The sequence below is a fragment of the Leptonychotes weddellii genome, chromosome 6 (assembly GCF_054177405.1).
Source record: "Leptonychotes weddellii isolate Sample4059 chromosome 6, ASM5417740v2, whole genome shotgun sequence".
Classification (NCBI taxonomy): Eukaryota; Metazoa; Chordata; class Mammalia; order Carnivora; family Phocidae; genus Leptonychotes; species Leptonychotes weddellii.
The window spans coordinates 31,001,865-31,019,108 of record NC_138374.1 but is presented as its reverse complement, the minus strand read 5'-3'; the positions used below and the strand labels follow the sequence as shown (position 1 = coordinate 31,019,108).

General features: G+C 34.1%; 1 protein-coding gene and 1 long non-coding RNA gene across 13 annotated transcripts in view; both read left to right on the top strand.

The window, feature by feature from the left end:
• EXOC6 (exocyst complex component 6) overlaps nucleotides 1–17,244 on the top strand; it is a 324,809-nt gene that overhangs the window by 219,449 nt on the left and 88,116 nt on the right. For all 12 annotated transcript variants that reach the window (XR_014146246.1, XM_081823819.1, XM_081823817.1 and 9 more), the window contains 5 exons: nucleotides 2,303–2,349; nucleotides 2,475–2,595; nucleotides 4,080–4,151; nucleotides 8,650–8,747; nucleotides 14,035–14,140. Coding sequence is in view for 11 of the 12 variants with exons in the window: in XM_081823819.1 (XP_081679945.1) it covers nucleotides 2,303–2,349; nucleotides 2,475–2,595; nucleotides 4,080–4,151; nucleotides 8,650–8,747; nucleotides 14,035–14,140 (444 nt within the window). In the remaining variant the exon portion in view is untranslated. The remainder of the gene's footprint in view (nucleotides 1–2,302; nucleotides 2,350–2,474; nucleotides 2,596–4,079; nucleotides 4,152–8,649; nucleotides 8,748–14,034; nucleotides 14,141–17,244) is intronic.
• On the top strand, nucleotides 14,149–15,669 carry LOC145722171 (uncharacterized). Its single transcript, XR_014146248.1, has 2 exons — nucleotides 14,149–14,913; nucleotides 15,459–15,669. It is a non-coding gene; the product is annotated as an uncharacterized LOC145722171 (long non-coding RNA).

The window sequence follows — 17,244 nt, the reverse complement described above, 5'->3', positions numbered from 1 at the left end:
TACATAAAGCATGAACCATAAGAGAAAGAAATTGATAAATTGAACATCAAAATGAAAAACTACTCTTCAAAAGGCATTGTCAAGGGTGCCTGGGTGGCTCAGTCAATTGAGCATCTGCCTTTGGCTCAGGTCATGATCCCAGGGTCCTGGGGTCGAGTCCGGCATTACACTGCCTGCTCAGCTGGGAGTCTTCTTCTCCCTCTGACCCTCCCCACTCTTGTGCTCTCTCTCTGTAATAAATAAACAAAATCTTTAAAAAAAAAAATCATAAAGGCATTGTCAAGAAAGTGAAAAGACAAGACACAGATGGGGAGAAAATACTTATAAAACTCCTATCTAACAAAGGGCTTGTATTCAGAATATATAAAGAATTTGTGTAACTAAATAATTAAAGACAAACTAATGGATAAAAGGTCCAGGTAGACATTTTACTAGATACACAGATGAAAAATAAACACACGAAAAGATGTTCAATATCATTTTTCATCAGAGAAATGCAAGTTAAAGCCTCAGTGAGACACCACTACATACCTACTAGAATGGCTGAAATTAAAGACTGATAATAGCAAATGCTGGTGAGATGTGGAGCAACTGGAACTCTCATACACTTCTGGTGGTATAAAAATTATGCTGCCACTTTGGAAAGTTGTTTGGCAATTTGTTATAATGTTAAGCATACACTTATCATACAACCCAGCAGTCTTGCACCTAGGTTTTTACTCAGGAGAAATGAAAACAATGGAATATTTTAAATGCTAAAGGAAGATAACTGTTAATCTAGGATTCTATATCCAGAAAAACAAAGGCAGAGATAGACATTTTCAGACAAAGAAGAGGAGAGTTGGCTAGTAAGGCACCCTTACTAAGGAAATTCTAAAGAATCTACTTCAGGCAAAAGGAAAGTGATGCCAAATGGAAGATAAGAGATGCTAGAAGGAATGAATAGCAAAGAAAGTATAAATATGTGGGTGAATCTATGTCAACTGTAGAAAATAATGTTAATAAAATATTATGGACTTTAAAACAAGATAGAATTAAAATACACAACAACAAAAGCATACATGAGGTGGGAGTTAATAAAATGAATCCATGCTACAATTTTCTGAATTGTCCAGAAGAGTAAAAATACTGATTGATTTTAGAGTTTGATTACTTAAGTATGCATAATGTAATTTCTGGAGTAACCAGAAAAGAGTAGAAACAGAGTATATATCTTCAAATAATATAAAAAGATCTAGAATGATAAAAAATAAAATATTCATGTCTTAGAGTTGATAAAAAATGATAATTGAAACCTATGAACACTTGATAACATTGACTCAAAAATGTAAAATGCCAGATTGCCACAACTAAAAGGATAAGTAGAAAATCCATAGTGGATTTTTAAGCATGTCTCAGTATCTAATAAACCAAACAGATAGAATATCAGTAAGAATACACAACATGCTTAATAGACTTGATCTAATGAACCATGTAGAAGCCTGTTTCATCAACTGTAGAAACATCTTCTTTTCAAGCACACATAGCACATTATAAAATGTGACTATATACATGTTATAAAGCAAGTATCAAGAAATGTCAAACATCTGGTGTCATGTAAACTCCTCTCTCTGATCATAGTATTTTAAAGCTAAAAGGTAAAAACATTTGTTTTCCCACAGCCTGAAAAAACCCCAGATGTTTGAAAATTTTGATTGCATTTATGAAATATGCAGAATACAACATTTGAACTTAATTAAAATAATGAAATATTTCATGTAATAAACTTCTAAGAATGAAATTCAAATAATCAGATATTTTCCTGTATGCCTTTTGTTAAAATTATTAACAGGCAATTATGGATCATTTTTAAGGAGTTTGACTTTTATTATGAATCAGATATAAAGTCATTCGAAGGTTTTTAGTAGAAGATATAATGATCTGATTACTCTTTGAAAAGTATCATTCTGACAGCTATCTGGAGAATAGACTGCAGGGAGCAAGCCTGAAAGCCGGGGAGACTGGGTAGGAGAATGATGTAATAGCACAAATAAGAAATTATGGTGGCTTGAACTAGCTTGCTGAGAAGAGGGTTCTGAAATCATATTTACTTTTTAACTTGTTTATTGTCTATCTCCTTTTGAATGTAAGTTCCATGAGGGTAAGGACTTTTTGGTTTTTAGTAGTGTATCTCTGGTGCTTTAAAAATGTGTGCAGCATATAGTAGACTCTCTATATATTTGTTAATGTTGTAGTGACTTGGACTTACTTTTATGTTACCAGTATTTATTGGTGTAAATTGATTTTTATTTTTCATTTGAAGCATGAAACAGTTGATGGCTATAGAAGATATTTCACTCAAATTGTAGGGTATGTATCTAATACAGAAATAACTATTATTTTTACATTATGTTAAATGTCAGAACTGCTTGTTTTCTGTTTGGGTTTTAATTTTTTTTTTTAACACATGTTATGTTGGTAATTACTGTCTTTAGGTTCTTTGTGGTGGAAGATCACATTTTACATGTGACCCAAGGATTAGTAACCAGGGCATACACTGATGAACTTTGGAACATGGCCCTCTCAAAGATAATTGCTGTCCTTAGAGCTCATTCAGTAAGTCAGACAAATTATGTTACTAAATTTTTAATTCAGTTACTTCAAGAACTTCTGAAATGTGTAATGTCAGAAGAAAACCACACCTCCAACATTCTGCATTTTTTGGTAACAGCTCAGATTTGGAAGTAGTAATGTTAAGCTTTTGTTTGGTAATACTGGGCTGTGATTTTGCAACTGTCTGGGGCTTCCCAAGGCACTTTTAGTCCAGCATTATAGAAAATGAAGAATTAAGCTGGTCTCATTAGTCTCAACTGACCTCTTCATTAGATCACTGAAAAGCACCGTGAAGAAAGGGTTTTTAATTATCATTCCAAATTCTTTGTTTCCAAAATAAACTCCGCCATTAAAACTCAATTGAACTTGTTCTTCGATGTTTATAATTTGTTTGCAGTAATACAATTACAAATTTCTTAAAAATATGCAATTGTCAAAATTTGAACTCTTTTGAAATAATGAACCTTTATGTATTGAGAGATTTTTTTATGAATGAAAGTAAAATGTTCAAATAGTTTGCGTAATACACCTTTTGTGGAAGTAATATGTTAGTGTTATTTTAAAGACTGTTGAAATTAATAATTGCTTATTATAGACTTTTTCTTAAGACAATTTTAGTAGTTTACCTTCAGTAAAATCTCCCCATACTTAAAATTTTGTAATTATTATTTATAATTTTATTATTGAGAATAGAGATTGAAAATATTTTAAAGGCTTATTAGTTTATATAGTATTTAGATTATAAATATACATTTTTATTTATAGGATTGTAGATTCTTTATATAGTATTTGTCCAATGAACTATAACTTTTTCTAACATATTAATAAAGAACAATATGTTTTATCATGGTTTACGTTCAGACCAGCTCTGAATATGTAAAATTATAGTATGCTTTCTGTTAATTATATGACATCAAATACAGAGTCATAAGGTATTAAATGCAACATATCACACTAAAAATCTTATTAAATGCTGTTAAAGGGACAGAGTGAGTTTCACTACCCCTTTGAAACTAATTAGTTTCTTTTGGTGAATTAATAAGAAAATACTTCAATTGTCATTCTTATATTGGAAAAAGTAATATGTCTCTTTTATAAGAGTAAAAAATAGTAGAAAAGTAAAAATATGTGGTCTATATATAAACCATTTTTCAGTTTAAATATAAGTAGTTCCTTAAAATCTAGGGACTTTTAGAAATATAAGCATCACTGCTTTGACCAAAGGTTAGTGTGTGCAAATTTCAGGGAAATTTCTTTTCATATAATACAGATACTAAAAGTACATTATGTTATGGTCTTTCCCTAAGAATTTTTACTGAATAGAGGAAACCAGCAATGGATCTAACTAATGACCAAGATTTTAAATTTATTGTAAGTCTGGTATACTAAAGGAAACATTTTCAGGTTTTATTTGTTTTTAACCAAATGACTATGGTTTGTATTTGTTTCTTTGTTTGTATTTCCATCCCTCCACCTCTCTCCCCCAGTCTTATTGTACTGATCCTGATCTTGTTCTGGAGCTGAAGAATCTCATTGTAATATTTGCAGATACTTTGCAGGTGGGTGATAATCTAACATTCATTTAATGGCTATTTTGACCACTTAAAGATACACAAAATATAGAACATGCTCATTTAGTTTATTATGGATTGATGGTAGTAAATTAGTAGTAACCAAATGTTTGCTTATATATTGGTATTCCCTATTACCCAAGACTTGTCATTCTCCCCTGCTTCCTAATTATGAAGCTTGGACAGAGTTCAGGAAATATTACCATCTTTTAAAATACTGGTCATTCAGTTAGAATAAAGTTTTTGTTTGTTTGTCTAGGTAAAGTATTTTTGTAGTTAAAAAAAAGTACATGGTATAGTGGAAAAAACTCTGAACTAGAAATGAGAAGATACAAGTTCTGCCTTAGGACAAGGAGCATAGGCTCTGGGAGTCACACAAGACCCTGAGTTTGTATTCCACCTCTGCTATTGACTAATTGTATGTTTACAGGTCTTCTAAGTTTTAGATCCTCATTGGTGAAAATGAGTTTATTACTAGTTTTCGGGATTGTTTTGAGTTTTAAGTGTGATAACAAATATGAAAACATACAGTTTGAAAGCTGTATTCACTCATTTCCTTCCTAATTTCAGGTGTACTATGACTGTGAGCAAATCACTTTACTTCTTTGTGTTTTGTTTTTTTTCTTTTTAAAAATAAGATCAGATAAGATTAAAATTGAATTGTCTCAAAACCCAATGCCTTTGTGATTTTCACTATCAAAGTTTTAAGCTTGTCCCTTTTTCTTGATCATGGAATTGATTGCATTTTGTTTTCATGTTTAAACTTTTGGGATTTTTATGGTTGGAAGAACATTTCGTGAAATACAGATTAGTATTTTTCAAAGTGTGATAATAGATGTTACTTTAAAAAGAGTTCTGTGTTCTAAAACATTTGGGAAATAAGTGAAGTAAAACAAATTTCTTCACTAAAAGCCTTTCTCAGAGCAAATTTATACCATATGATTCCAAAAGGAAGGTGCTTATGCAGCATTTTCCCAATAAATCTGACCCTTGAATCTTTTTTTCCTCCATATGACATCTTATAGATTTAGAGCTTCATATAATATGCTTTGGGAAATGCTAATTCAGACTATTTGCTTCATCACAAGAATCTTTTCATCCTAGAATAATAGTTGTCTACTTTATTCTTAAGCCTAAAAAGATTCCACATACTCCTTTAGAAAATTATTTTATTGTCTAGATATATCTTTATTAATTTCTCTGCCTTATACTGTAACACGGGGATAATGTGGATTTTGTTTTGTTTTGTTTTCATAAATTTTGTGACAAATGTATCTGTAATACTGATTTCTCTGCAAAAAAACTTTTGGTAAGTTTTATCAGAGACTATCTTAATTTTTTTAGGCCTATCTCTAAGTAACTTGAGGGAATTTTGCTATCCTTAATGACTAAAATCATTACTACTCAAAGCATGGTGGGGTACCACTCACTGGTCTGGAAATGGTTACAGTCCACAAACTGTTATGGATCCATAGCAAAAAGGAGCTTCTGTCAGAATGTAAATCAACTACATCACTAAGTACAAATTTTAGCTCAATTGGCATTTATTTTGAAGCAGGATTTTCTCGATGTAGGTTAGCCGCATTGATTTATATTCTGGTACAAGCTCCTTACCTCTTTGTAAACCATAATGAACTGTTCTGAACTGGCACTTTGAGTACAACTGAGTGTAGAATATGTGCTGTGGTTCCAAGGATCTCTGGAGAATCCGAGAAGAGTAATAGACAATATTCAGGTAATGGAGGCTTTAGAAAGTCACACTAATGGATGTATAAACCCTTGTAAGTATACCTTTCTAATCTTACTGCTGAAATATAATTGAGGAAGACAAACCAGTCCTTATTACTTATTCAGCAGTCCTGCAGTATTTTCATTCCACTGAAAATTGACAGGCTGAGTATTAGGTGAGTCTTATACATAATTAGTAAATGCTGACTTTTTAAGTTATACTTTTTTTTTTTTTTTTAGACAGAAGTGGGGAGGGGCAGAGGGAGAGAGAATCTCCAGCAGGCTCCATGCCCAGCATGGAGCCCAACAACCCTGAGATCATGACCTGAGCCAAAATTAAGAGTTGGGACGCTTAACTGACTGAGCCACCCAGGCGCCCCTTAAGTTATACCTTTTAATTGAAGAATTGGGGAGGGTCTTTTAATAAAAATTAAAGAATATTGAATGATACTTAGTTTTTAAAGTTGGCACTTTGCCACCCTAAGGAAAAATTTCTTTTCATATTTCATTTTATTACTTAAAGCTAACTAAACAATAACATTAACAAGTAACTCCAGCATATTATAGTTCTGTTTATTGCTTATTAAGTAAATCAGAAGTAAACATTTATGATTCATTCACTGACATTTTTTGAGCACCCACCATGTACTTACACCATAACACTGTATATATATATATATATATATATATATATATATATATATATACACACACACACACATGTAAGCTAGATGATGTGTAAAACAATAGAGACAAAAATCAGTAAAACAGTGAGATATAAAAATCCTTCAAGAAATTTACGGTTTAGTTGTAAACAAATAAGATGTATAAGACATATTAATATAGCAGTATATTAACAAGCTTTCAGCTCGCAGAAGATGGAATGTCTATCTTTGATTCTGGGAGTTGGGAAAGTCTGTATAGAAAGTTGAAATGTGAGTTGGAAATTAAAAGATGAGTTCAGCAGGTACATATTAATAAAGGGGCATGAATGGCAGAGAAAATAAAATAGCATGTGTAAACTATAGATGGGAGGGATAGTATGGTGAGCATGAGATTGGTCAAGCAGCTTGATTGTGATAGAAACTTTAGTAGATGGGTGTGAGCAAAGAAGGGCAAAGAGTGGTAATGAAACTGACAAGGTAGTTTGACCCAAATTATGGCAAGACTTGTGGGACTTTAATAAGTCTTTGGTAGTTTTTAACCAGTGGAATGGCATGATCATATTTGTACTTTAAATGATAATTTGGAGAGTCTTGGCAATAGATTGAGTTGAAAGAGACAGATGGTTGGAACTTCAATGTAGGCAACCGTTGTGAAGGACCGAAATAAAGCAGTGGCACTGGGAATACTTCTGGAAAAAAGTAAGTGATGGAGAAGAATGATAGATTTGAGATTTGTGAAGGAGGTAAAATCAAAAGAATTTGGTGAATGATTAGATATGTTTGTGTGTGGGGTCATTTAGATGTTTTTCAAGTTTCTTTCCTGATAAATTGAATTGATGGTTGAACTATTAGCACAGATAGGAAATAGGAAAAGCACTTTGTCTAGTTGAAAAGGGAAGAGATAAGTTAACTTTAGCATGCTTGTTGGCAGACTGACTGGAGATGTCTAACAGGTGTTGGAATTAAATATTTGGAACTTCCAGAGGTATAACTAGAGATGTAGATTCAGGATAATCAGAGAAAATAGTGTTTGAAGTCAGTAGACTTCAGATTATGCTAGAGACCTAGAAGAAAAATCTAAGGATGGAGATAGAAGAAAAAGGGAAACTGGAAGGACGACTGTTCATAGATAAGACAACAAAGAGAGAGAGTGGTGTTACAGAATTCAAAGCAGACTAGTTTCAAAAGAGGTAATGCAGAGTGAGAGATCATTGACTTTTATATTTAGGAGATAATCTGTGTGACATTGTTGAGAGCAGTTTTAAAGGAATAGGAGTGGCAGATTGTAGTAGGTTTGGCTGTGAAGAGAGTAACAAAAGGAAGCATCTGGCAGAGCACAGCAAATCGAGGAAGGGCTTTTTTATTTTTTCTTACTTTTCTTGGTTTAAGGATGGGAGGTAATTAGCATATTTATTTAGCCAAAAGAAAGGAACTAGTGGAAGTTAAAGACAATAGTGAATAGATAGTCCGTGGAGCAGTTCCTGCAGGAGTACGATAAAAAATAAAGAAGAGGGAAACCCTGAAGGGAAAAGGGACAACTCTGTGATGCAGCAGAAATCTTTGTTCCTGAAATGGGTAAAATTTCAATGACTTTGGAGTTGGAAAGGAAAAAAGTTTTGTTGGAGAGTGTATGTTTAATGAGAAGGTGTATATTTTCCCTAAATAGTGAAGTCAATCTTAAATTGAAGGTGCAAAAGGAAGCCAGTGTGTTTCAGACAAAATATATTCCCTTTTCTTCTTTTATCCTTTTTAGGGATCACTTTCCAAGACACCATATGTAGATCACTAATCCTTTACTTTTTCTTCAGTTTTGACTTCTAATACTTTTTAAGGTTAACAATGTAATCCAGACTGAAAAGAGAGAGAAGAAATGGAAAAATTATTCCAGTTCCATAAAACTCTTTCTAGACTCTTTCTTACTTAATGCAACCTAGTAGAAAGTCAAAAGTGTATCTTCTTTTCATGCTGTTGGAATGACATACAATATGATATAGTGATCACTTTCAAACAATTCTTCAGTATTCCCAACATTTCTGTAATGAATATATTTACTTATTTGACTTGTTTATCTGCTTTTGTTGTGTTTGTTTTAGGGTTATGGTTTTCCAGTGAACCGACTTTTTGACCTTTTATTTGAAATAAGAGATCAATACAATGAAACACTTCTTAAGAAATGGGCTGGAGTTTTCAGGTTAGTCAAAAGCCATGGAACCTTAATGTAGTAGTGAAAAGCTTGTCAAATGCTAAAGTGATTGATTTTACATTTAGCAATAAAAAATGCTTATGATAATTTTTTTATTATGGTAAAATATACATAACAAATTTTGCCATTTTAACCTTTTTAAAATGTACAGTTCAGTCACATTAAGTACATTTACATTGTTGCAACCATCCCCACTATCCTTCAGAACTTTTTCATCTTCCCAAACTGAAACTGTACCAATTAAACATTAACTCCCTAGTCCCTTCTTCTAGCCCCTGGCAATCACCATTCTACTTTGTCTCTATGAATTTGGCTACTCTAGGTACTTCATATAAGTGGACTCCTACAGTGTTTGTTTGTTTTTTTTATGTCTGGATTATTTCATTTAGCATAATGTTTCCAAGGTCCATCCATGTTGTAGCCTGTATCAATAGCTTATTCTTTTTAGAGGCTGAATAATATTCCATTGTATGGATATGACCACATTTTATTTATCTGTTTATCCATCTATGGATATTTGGATCATTTGTGCCTTTTTGCTGTTGTGAGTAATGCTCCTGGGAACACTGATGTACAAATATATGTTTGAGTTCCTGTTTTCAATTCTTTAGGATATATATCCAGAAGTGGAATTGCTGGGATTATATGGCACATATGTTTAATAAATTGAGGAAGAAGAACCAGCATACTGTTCTTTCCAGAGTGGCTGAACCATTTATAATAAATTTTTAATTATACTACTTTTGGTTCTAATCTCTGTAGTTCCCCTCCCCACCCCCAACCAGTAAATGATTAGATATAAGGCTGTAAGTATTCCAAGGTATTTAGTATTAGAAACAGAGATTTATAGCTTTTAAATTTTGTTTGGAGAAAGTGTTATTTTTATAAACAACATAACTAGATTAAAAATCTTTAAAGCATCTAATTAGGAAAATTACTTTTGCTTTAATCACTTGCCTGCAGGGAATAATGGACAAAGTATTTTAAGATCTATGTAATTTTGTATTGTCATGAAAAGAGAAACTTGTTCCCTAATTCTGAAACCTTTTTTCCCCTCCCTCCTCCTTCCCTTCCCCCTCCTTCCCTTTCTTCCTTTCTTTTTTCTTTCTTTCAAGAAAACATGTAAATCTTGAGATCTTACATCGGGTCACCCAAATATGATAGAAGTGATGTGGCAATAATACTTGATGAGATTAAAACAGAAAATATGTGAAAAAATTTAATATCAGCTTGGCATTTGCCTCATCAGTTTTCAAAACTATGGAGGGTTGACCTTCTGAATACTGTAATAGAAATCTTTTTAAAATACCTAAGTGGTTTCCCAGGTGATACACTTTTGTTAAAATCAACCAAATAAATTCTGATTTACACTTTTTGTATTAACATTCCTTAGGGATTATATTGTCAGGATGTTGTCTCAAGTGGACAGTTGACAGTCTTGATGAAACATGTATTAAGTGTCAGCAATTTTTGATCTTTAATATTTTAGAAATACAGGTAGTGCTTATTGATAGGAGTGGTAATCTATAATGTATATGCTATGATATAATGTGATATAATATGACATCTTTATATATAAAATCTTTCTATATATTTATATATATAAAATCTTTACTTATAGGGTTGATGTTATTAACTTGCCCTCTTCAGAAGTGTTTAAGTTTTTACAATTGTTGATAGATGTTCATTGAGCCAGCTGTTTTCTCTTATTTATCATAAGACTTCTAATATGAGGGGGCACCTGGGTGGCACAGTTGGTTAAACGTCTGATTCTAGATTTCAGCTCAGGTCATGATCTCAGGGTCATGAGATCCAGCCCTGCACTGGGCTGCACGCTCAGTGCGGAGTCAGCTTGAGATCCTCTCCCTCTGCCTCCCTCCCCCACCCCACTAATAGAGCTTCCTTTCTCTCTTTCCTTCAAATAAATAAAATAAATCTTAAAAAAAAAAAAAAGACTTCTAGTAATGAGATTGTTCCCCAAGATTGGGGAAACCATGAGGTATTGTTTTCTCTCTGAGAAGCTAATGGGTTCATTCAGATGGAGATAGGATTAATGCTATCCTCCTTTGTAGTTGGGGAGGAGAATGAGTGATAGCATGTCACTTGTAATGCATAATTCCCAAATGTATTTTGACTTCTACTTTCAGTACCCTTCTCCATCACGCTTTTTGCTTAGGTTTTTGAGAAGTAGCAGAGGGGCACTTGGCTGGCTTAGTCAGTAGAGCATGTGACTCTTGATCTCGGGGTTGTAAGTTTGAGCCTCATGTTGGGTGGTGTAGAGATTACTTAAAAATAAAATCTTAAAACAAATAAGAGAAGTAGCAGAATTTAAGCTTTTCTTATTCCTGACCTAAATCTTCAAATATTTTACAAGTAGTGAACTGACAACCTAACAATGGCAAAAAAGTAAAAGTTACCATTAATACTGGATAATTAAAACTTGGCTATTTCCATGATAGAATTTATAGTCTGACTATTGTTATAGTTTATTTATCTGTGTGTGGTTCTCTCCAACTATATTGTCAACACCAGTGTTGTTTATATTTATAGTCTTAATTGCCTAGCTCCAATTATAGTGCTTTACACAGAGTAGGAACTCAGTAAATGTTTATAGAATTCAGTTCAGTAAACAGTCCCTTTTAAGACTACATTAACATTTTCAGAATATGAATGTACCATTCAATAAATTATCTGTCCTTGCATATTAACTGATTCCTTGGCATTTGTGTAAAGTAAGTAGTTTATGGTTTTCTAGTAGTTTTGTAACCTGTAACTCGCCTTTTTAAAAAATTTTAATTCCAATATAGTTAACATACAGTGTTATATTAGTTTCAGGTTTACAGTATAGTGGTTCAACAATTCTGTTACTCAGTGTTCATCAAGATAAGTGTACTCTTAATTCCCTTTACCTATTTTACCCATCCCTCCACTCACCTCCCCTCTGGTAACCATCTGTTTGTTCTCTATAGTATAATTTTCCTTTTAACCCCTTATTTTAAAATACTATTTAGAAGGAAATAGAATTAGTTGAAGCCTTTCACGATATTTTAGGTGAATAGTCTTATTCCTTCCCATCCCCAGACGGTCTTATTGCAACTACCTTGTGCACCATCATGATTTACAAACCTGTGCCTTTATTTCCAGCCTCTCATCAAGACCCCAGACCCATTTATCATTGAGATATCAATCATCCACTGCTGAAACTGTATCCTCTTGAGATCTTCCTTACCTCAGCAAATGTCTCTAATGAGGAACACTTAACATTATTTGTCCCTTTGCCCTGTTTAGAAACCACAGATACATCCAGATTACACCTTCCTTCATAATCCTCATTTAGTTTTTAAATCCTGTCTCTATATTCTACTTCTTAAAGCCCTTGTTTTTGCCACCTTCCTTTCTGCCCCCACCAGGACAGCTTTAATTCAGATCCTTACCACCTTTTATCTAGATGATTCTTCATCTCTTCCGCACTGGCCTCTGTGTCCATTATTGCTCCTTTTCCAGTTTATCCTCCATGTAGTGGACCTATGACATTTCTCTCCCTAAAACCTATTAATGGTACTCCAGGCTAAAATCTGGGTGCCTCAGTTTGTCCACCTGCCCGGCCTCATTTACACCATGTCTTTTGTGTATTTGACACTCCAGTAGTATTGCACTACCTGTGGTTGACTCCCTCCCACACTCGGACTTTTTTTACCCCTTATGCTTTTGCTTGTTATGTTCCATCTTTCTGAAATGATGTTCTTCCATAATCTCATTGGAAGTATTTCTTTTTCATCTTGAAAGACCCTACAGAGCTCATGGCTTCTCTATACAACTTTCCATGAGATATAGCCCACCTACTCTGATAAACTTAATCATTTCTTCCTTTGTGCTATTTCTGAACCTTGCACCTCTTTTATTGTATGTATAATGCATTATTATAAACATTATTATTTTCATATCTCCTTTTAGGTTGAGAACGAAGATTTTGCTTTTATCTTCATGAAGTAGGGAATTTTCATCACAATTACCGCAGTGCCTGGCACACAATAGGAGCTCAATAAATATTAGTCAAGCTGAATTATTGAGTAAAAGAAAGTAGTGGTGCCTGGGTGGCTCAGTCAGTTAAGCGTCTGCCTTCGGCTCAGGTCACGATCCCGGGGTCCTGGGATGGAGCCCCGCATCGGGCTCCCTGCTCAACGGGAAGCCTGCTTCTCCCTCTCCCACTCCGCCTACTTGTGTTCCTGCTCTCGCTGTCTCTCTCTCTGTCAAATAAATAAATAAAATCTTAAAAAAAAAAAAAGTTGACGATTAGATAGCAAGTATATCTGGACAGTCTGGGCTATGCTACAGTAACAAAAATACCCCATATCTCTGTGGATGAAAATAGACATTTTATTTCTCACATGGAAGTCCCTAGTGGGTCTAGTAGTCCAAGATCCAGGCTGTTTACATTTGTGTTACTACATTCTCTACATTCTCAACATTTCTATTACCATGGGAAAGAGAGTCACACAGTTAGTTCATAAGTTAGACTTGAAGCAACACCTGTCACTTCCATTCACAACCCAGTGGCCAACACTGGTGATATAGCTCTCTGTGCCTTTGCAAGGGGGCTGTGTAGGAGAGCACAAGGTTACTGGGTGAGTAGTAACTGTCTCTGCCTTACTAAATATAAAAGGTCCTTTTGTAAATACAACATTTTGAAAAGACTAAATAAATAGAAGGCACTGTTTTCATCTTTAGGGAAGTTATGATCTAGTTGGGAGGAGAGAAAAGGCTTATAATTTGAGAATTGTCCCCATCAAGAAATACAACTGGAATACTCTTCACCTCATGGCTCTGTTTTTAGAAATAGATAATGAGTTTGTTCAGACTGCACATCTTAAGAATTGTTCTAGGGGGTAGGCACTGCTGGTGCAGTTGGTGAAGCATGTGACTCTTGATCTTGGGGTCGTGAGTTCAATCCCTATGGTTGAGTGTGATTACCTAAATAAATAAATAAATCTTTTTTAAGAATTGTCCTAGAGTAAAAAACTAAAGTGCTGAGAGGATGTAAAACAAGTGGGAAGAAGAGATCGCATATCAATTTTTGAGGGACAATAGCTTCTTGGCCTTTTGACTAAGATCGAGTGACTTTTGAGGGGCAAGGTTTATTTGGTATTGAGTTTTAGAATTGTCTAATAAAACTGCTTTTGTAGTAATTGTCTTTTTTTTAAAGTATTGTCTGATATCACTCTAGTGATACATTTTTTTAATGTTAAGTTTTCAATTCTTTCTTCTTTCTTAACAGGGACATTTTTGAAGAAGATAATTATAGCCCCATCCCTATTGTTAATGAAGAAGAATATAAAGTAGTCATCAGTAAATTTCCCTTTCAAGATCCAGACCTTGAAAAGGTACAAGCTAGTTTTTAATTCAATAATTTTCTTAAACATAAATTCATAATAGTTATTGCTACATAATATTGACCTGACATTGTAAGTGAGAGTGGCTTCTTTTGAGGCTGTTGTTGTTGTTGTTGTGTTATTTGAGAAAATCAATTATGTTTTGTTAACTTTTAAAGATTATGTTACTACTACTACTACAACTACTGCTGTTTTTGTGAAGTTAAGAAGGGACTTTCCTGGGGGTACTATGAGCAGTTGTCCCAAATGTTAGGTGAATTCCCAGGACAGGTATTAGTAACATTATGTGGATTCCAAATTAGTTAAAGTAACTGTTGAGTAGATTATAGGAATAAGAGTATATTCTCGGGAAAGAGGAGAATTTATTTGAAATTTTCATCTTGTAGAAGATCTTATTTTGTGTTTTCTTTTCTAGAAATATACTTCTGCAAAAAGTTTATCTTGGTTAAATAAGAGGTGTATGAAGGCAATTGCCACTGTAGATTTTTTGTTTAAGTAGGAATGTGTATTTTTGTAGGCAAGATGTCTGAACAAAAGACATGATAGAGAAAGAAAATAGGCCAGCATGTAGAGTATTGTGGGAATACACATGATTGCACATGTGTGGTCATACCTGCACACAAGCACACAATTGTACCTATCCAGTATCTCTGGGTAGAATCAGATCTCCTGGGAAAAGGGTATCATATTTTCTGTTATTGTCACTTTTTATTCTTTTTTTTCTCTTTACTTTTCTTAATTATTTTCCAACTCTTTATAATTTAGTTCTTCTCTATGTTTTTATTTCTTCACAATGAAGAACAAAAGTGAATTTTGAGTGAATTGTGTGAACTGTGACTGTAAATTTTTATTTTTTTATATACATAAACTAGGCATATTATGTGTAATGTCACTAAATATAGGACCACGTAATAAAATGCATAGCTTTTAGATTATAGCTAAGACTACCACTACATACACATAGTAGTTGTCTTCTAATACACAAAAGACCAGAATATTCTACATGTCGTAGCTTGGTTTCATTTGTTTTAGTTACTGGTAGTAAGTTTGTTCAGGCTATAGCGTCTGTGTAAAGAACACTGGATTTGATCCAGGTTCACATGCCAGCTGCCTGTGGCTTATGATGGGCAGATGACTTACCCTATTTGGACATTTATGCCACATCTGTCAAATGAGAAGGTTGAACTAAATAATCTCTAATGTCCTTTCTAATTACGTTAATTTTATTCTAAATAGGTTTACAGTTAAAAGGAAGTTTGACTTTGCTTATAGGGTGCTTCCCAAATATGTAGTACCTCTTAGTATTAAGCTTGTTAGGAGTTGTATTCATTGGTTCATATATTATTAAAAAGAAGAACTAATGTTGAAGTAAAAGCTACATGGAAAATTTAAATGTGCAAACTTAAAGAGAAATCTCATTAAGTTATTTAGTATCATTGGATATACTCCATATTTTTCCTAATTTGAATATAATTTTCAATTAAAACTATTAGAAAAGATGTAAAACTCTCAAATAACTATATTTTCAGTGTAAATTATATGTGAACAAGTAGTAAGACTGGATATATATGCAAAGATCTGTCTTTTTGCAGATAACTGTGCTACTTTGATTAGAACCTTTTGGCTAAAACAAGAACATATTCATATTGTCTTTAATGTCATTAAAATAAATTCTTAAAGCTCAAATGTCTTTCGAATAATATTGGGTTCATTATTCCCTAGACCATAAATTGGAGGTGAGTTAGCACTTGCATTATTATCAGGTGATTTTAAAGAATAGCAACTTTTTGGTTGCTAAATTTGGAAAGGTTGGACCTACCAGTTCTGGAGAGACACTGCTGTATATGGATGTTTTCATTACCAGCCAGTTGTAAGTTTCTTTTGCTGGAATACCTAAGAATACCTTTGTTCATTCAGATATTTATCAGTCACCTGCTATATAGTAGACACTGTGCTATTTGGTGGTTTTTATTTTTCTGCTGTCAAGGAGCTTATAGTTATGTGAGGGATAAACAGGACATTACAATTCACAGAATTTGGCACTCCTTAAGATAGAGGAAGCAGCATGTAGAAAGGCTCTAATTCTGGAGTATAAAGTGCAAGGTTGATAAAGTACAAGAAATGAAGATCAAGAAATGAAGATGAAGTAGAAAGGGCCAGACTATAATAGCCCTTGTAAACAGTGTTAGAGAGTTCAGCCTTTATCCTGAGGACTACTGAGAAGTCACAACAGGGTTTTAAGCAGTAAAACCATAATCAGATTTGTGCTTTAGAAAGATCTCTCGGGGGTGCCCGAGTGGCTCAGTCAGTTAAGCATCCGACTCTTGATTTCATCTCAGGTCATGATCTCGGGGTCATGAGATCGAGCCCTGGGATGGGCTCTGGCTGAGCATGGAGACTGCTTAAGATTCTCTCTCAGCCCCCTCTGCCCCACTCATGCTCTCTTTCTCTCTAAAAAAAAGAAAGAAAAGGAAGGGAGGGAGGGAGGAAGGGAGGGAGGAAGCAAAGAAGGAAGAAAGGAAGGAAGGAAGGAGAGAGGGAAGACGGGAGGGAAGATGATAGAGAGAGAGAGAGAGAGAGAGAGAGATAGATCGGGTCGATCTCCCTGGCTAATGTGTGGAGAATGGATTGGAGACTAGTGGCTGGGAGACCAGCTAGGGGATTGTTGCAGTTATCTTGGTAAGAGAGATTGCTGACCTGAGTGGGAGTTACTGCCGTGGAATTTGATTTAAGAGATGTTTAGGAGGAGAGAACAACAGGAATTGGTGATTATTTGCATATGAGTGATGATGAGGATAGAGGGGTCAAGTATGATAGCCAAGTTTCAGCCTTAAAGATGGTAGCATTCACTAAGATAGGAAACACAGGAAGAGCAGATTTAGAAGGAAAGGATAATTTCACTGTTAGATCTACTGAGTATGTCCCAAATGTCACAGCCAAATGGAAGTGTCCAAGTGGTAGTTAGATATATGGATTTGGACTTCAGGAGAGTTAGCCTGGAGTTGTAGATTTGGGAGATAATAGTACTTGCAAGGTGACTGAAGTCATGAGATTAGATGAGATCATCCAAGGACAGTATGTGTGGTAAGAAGAGA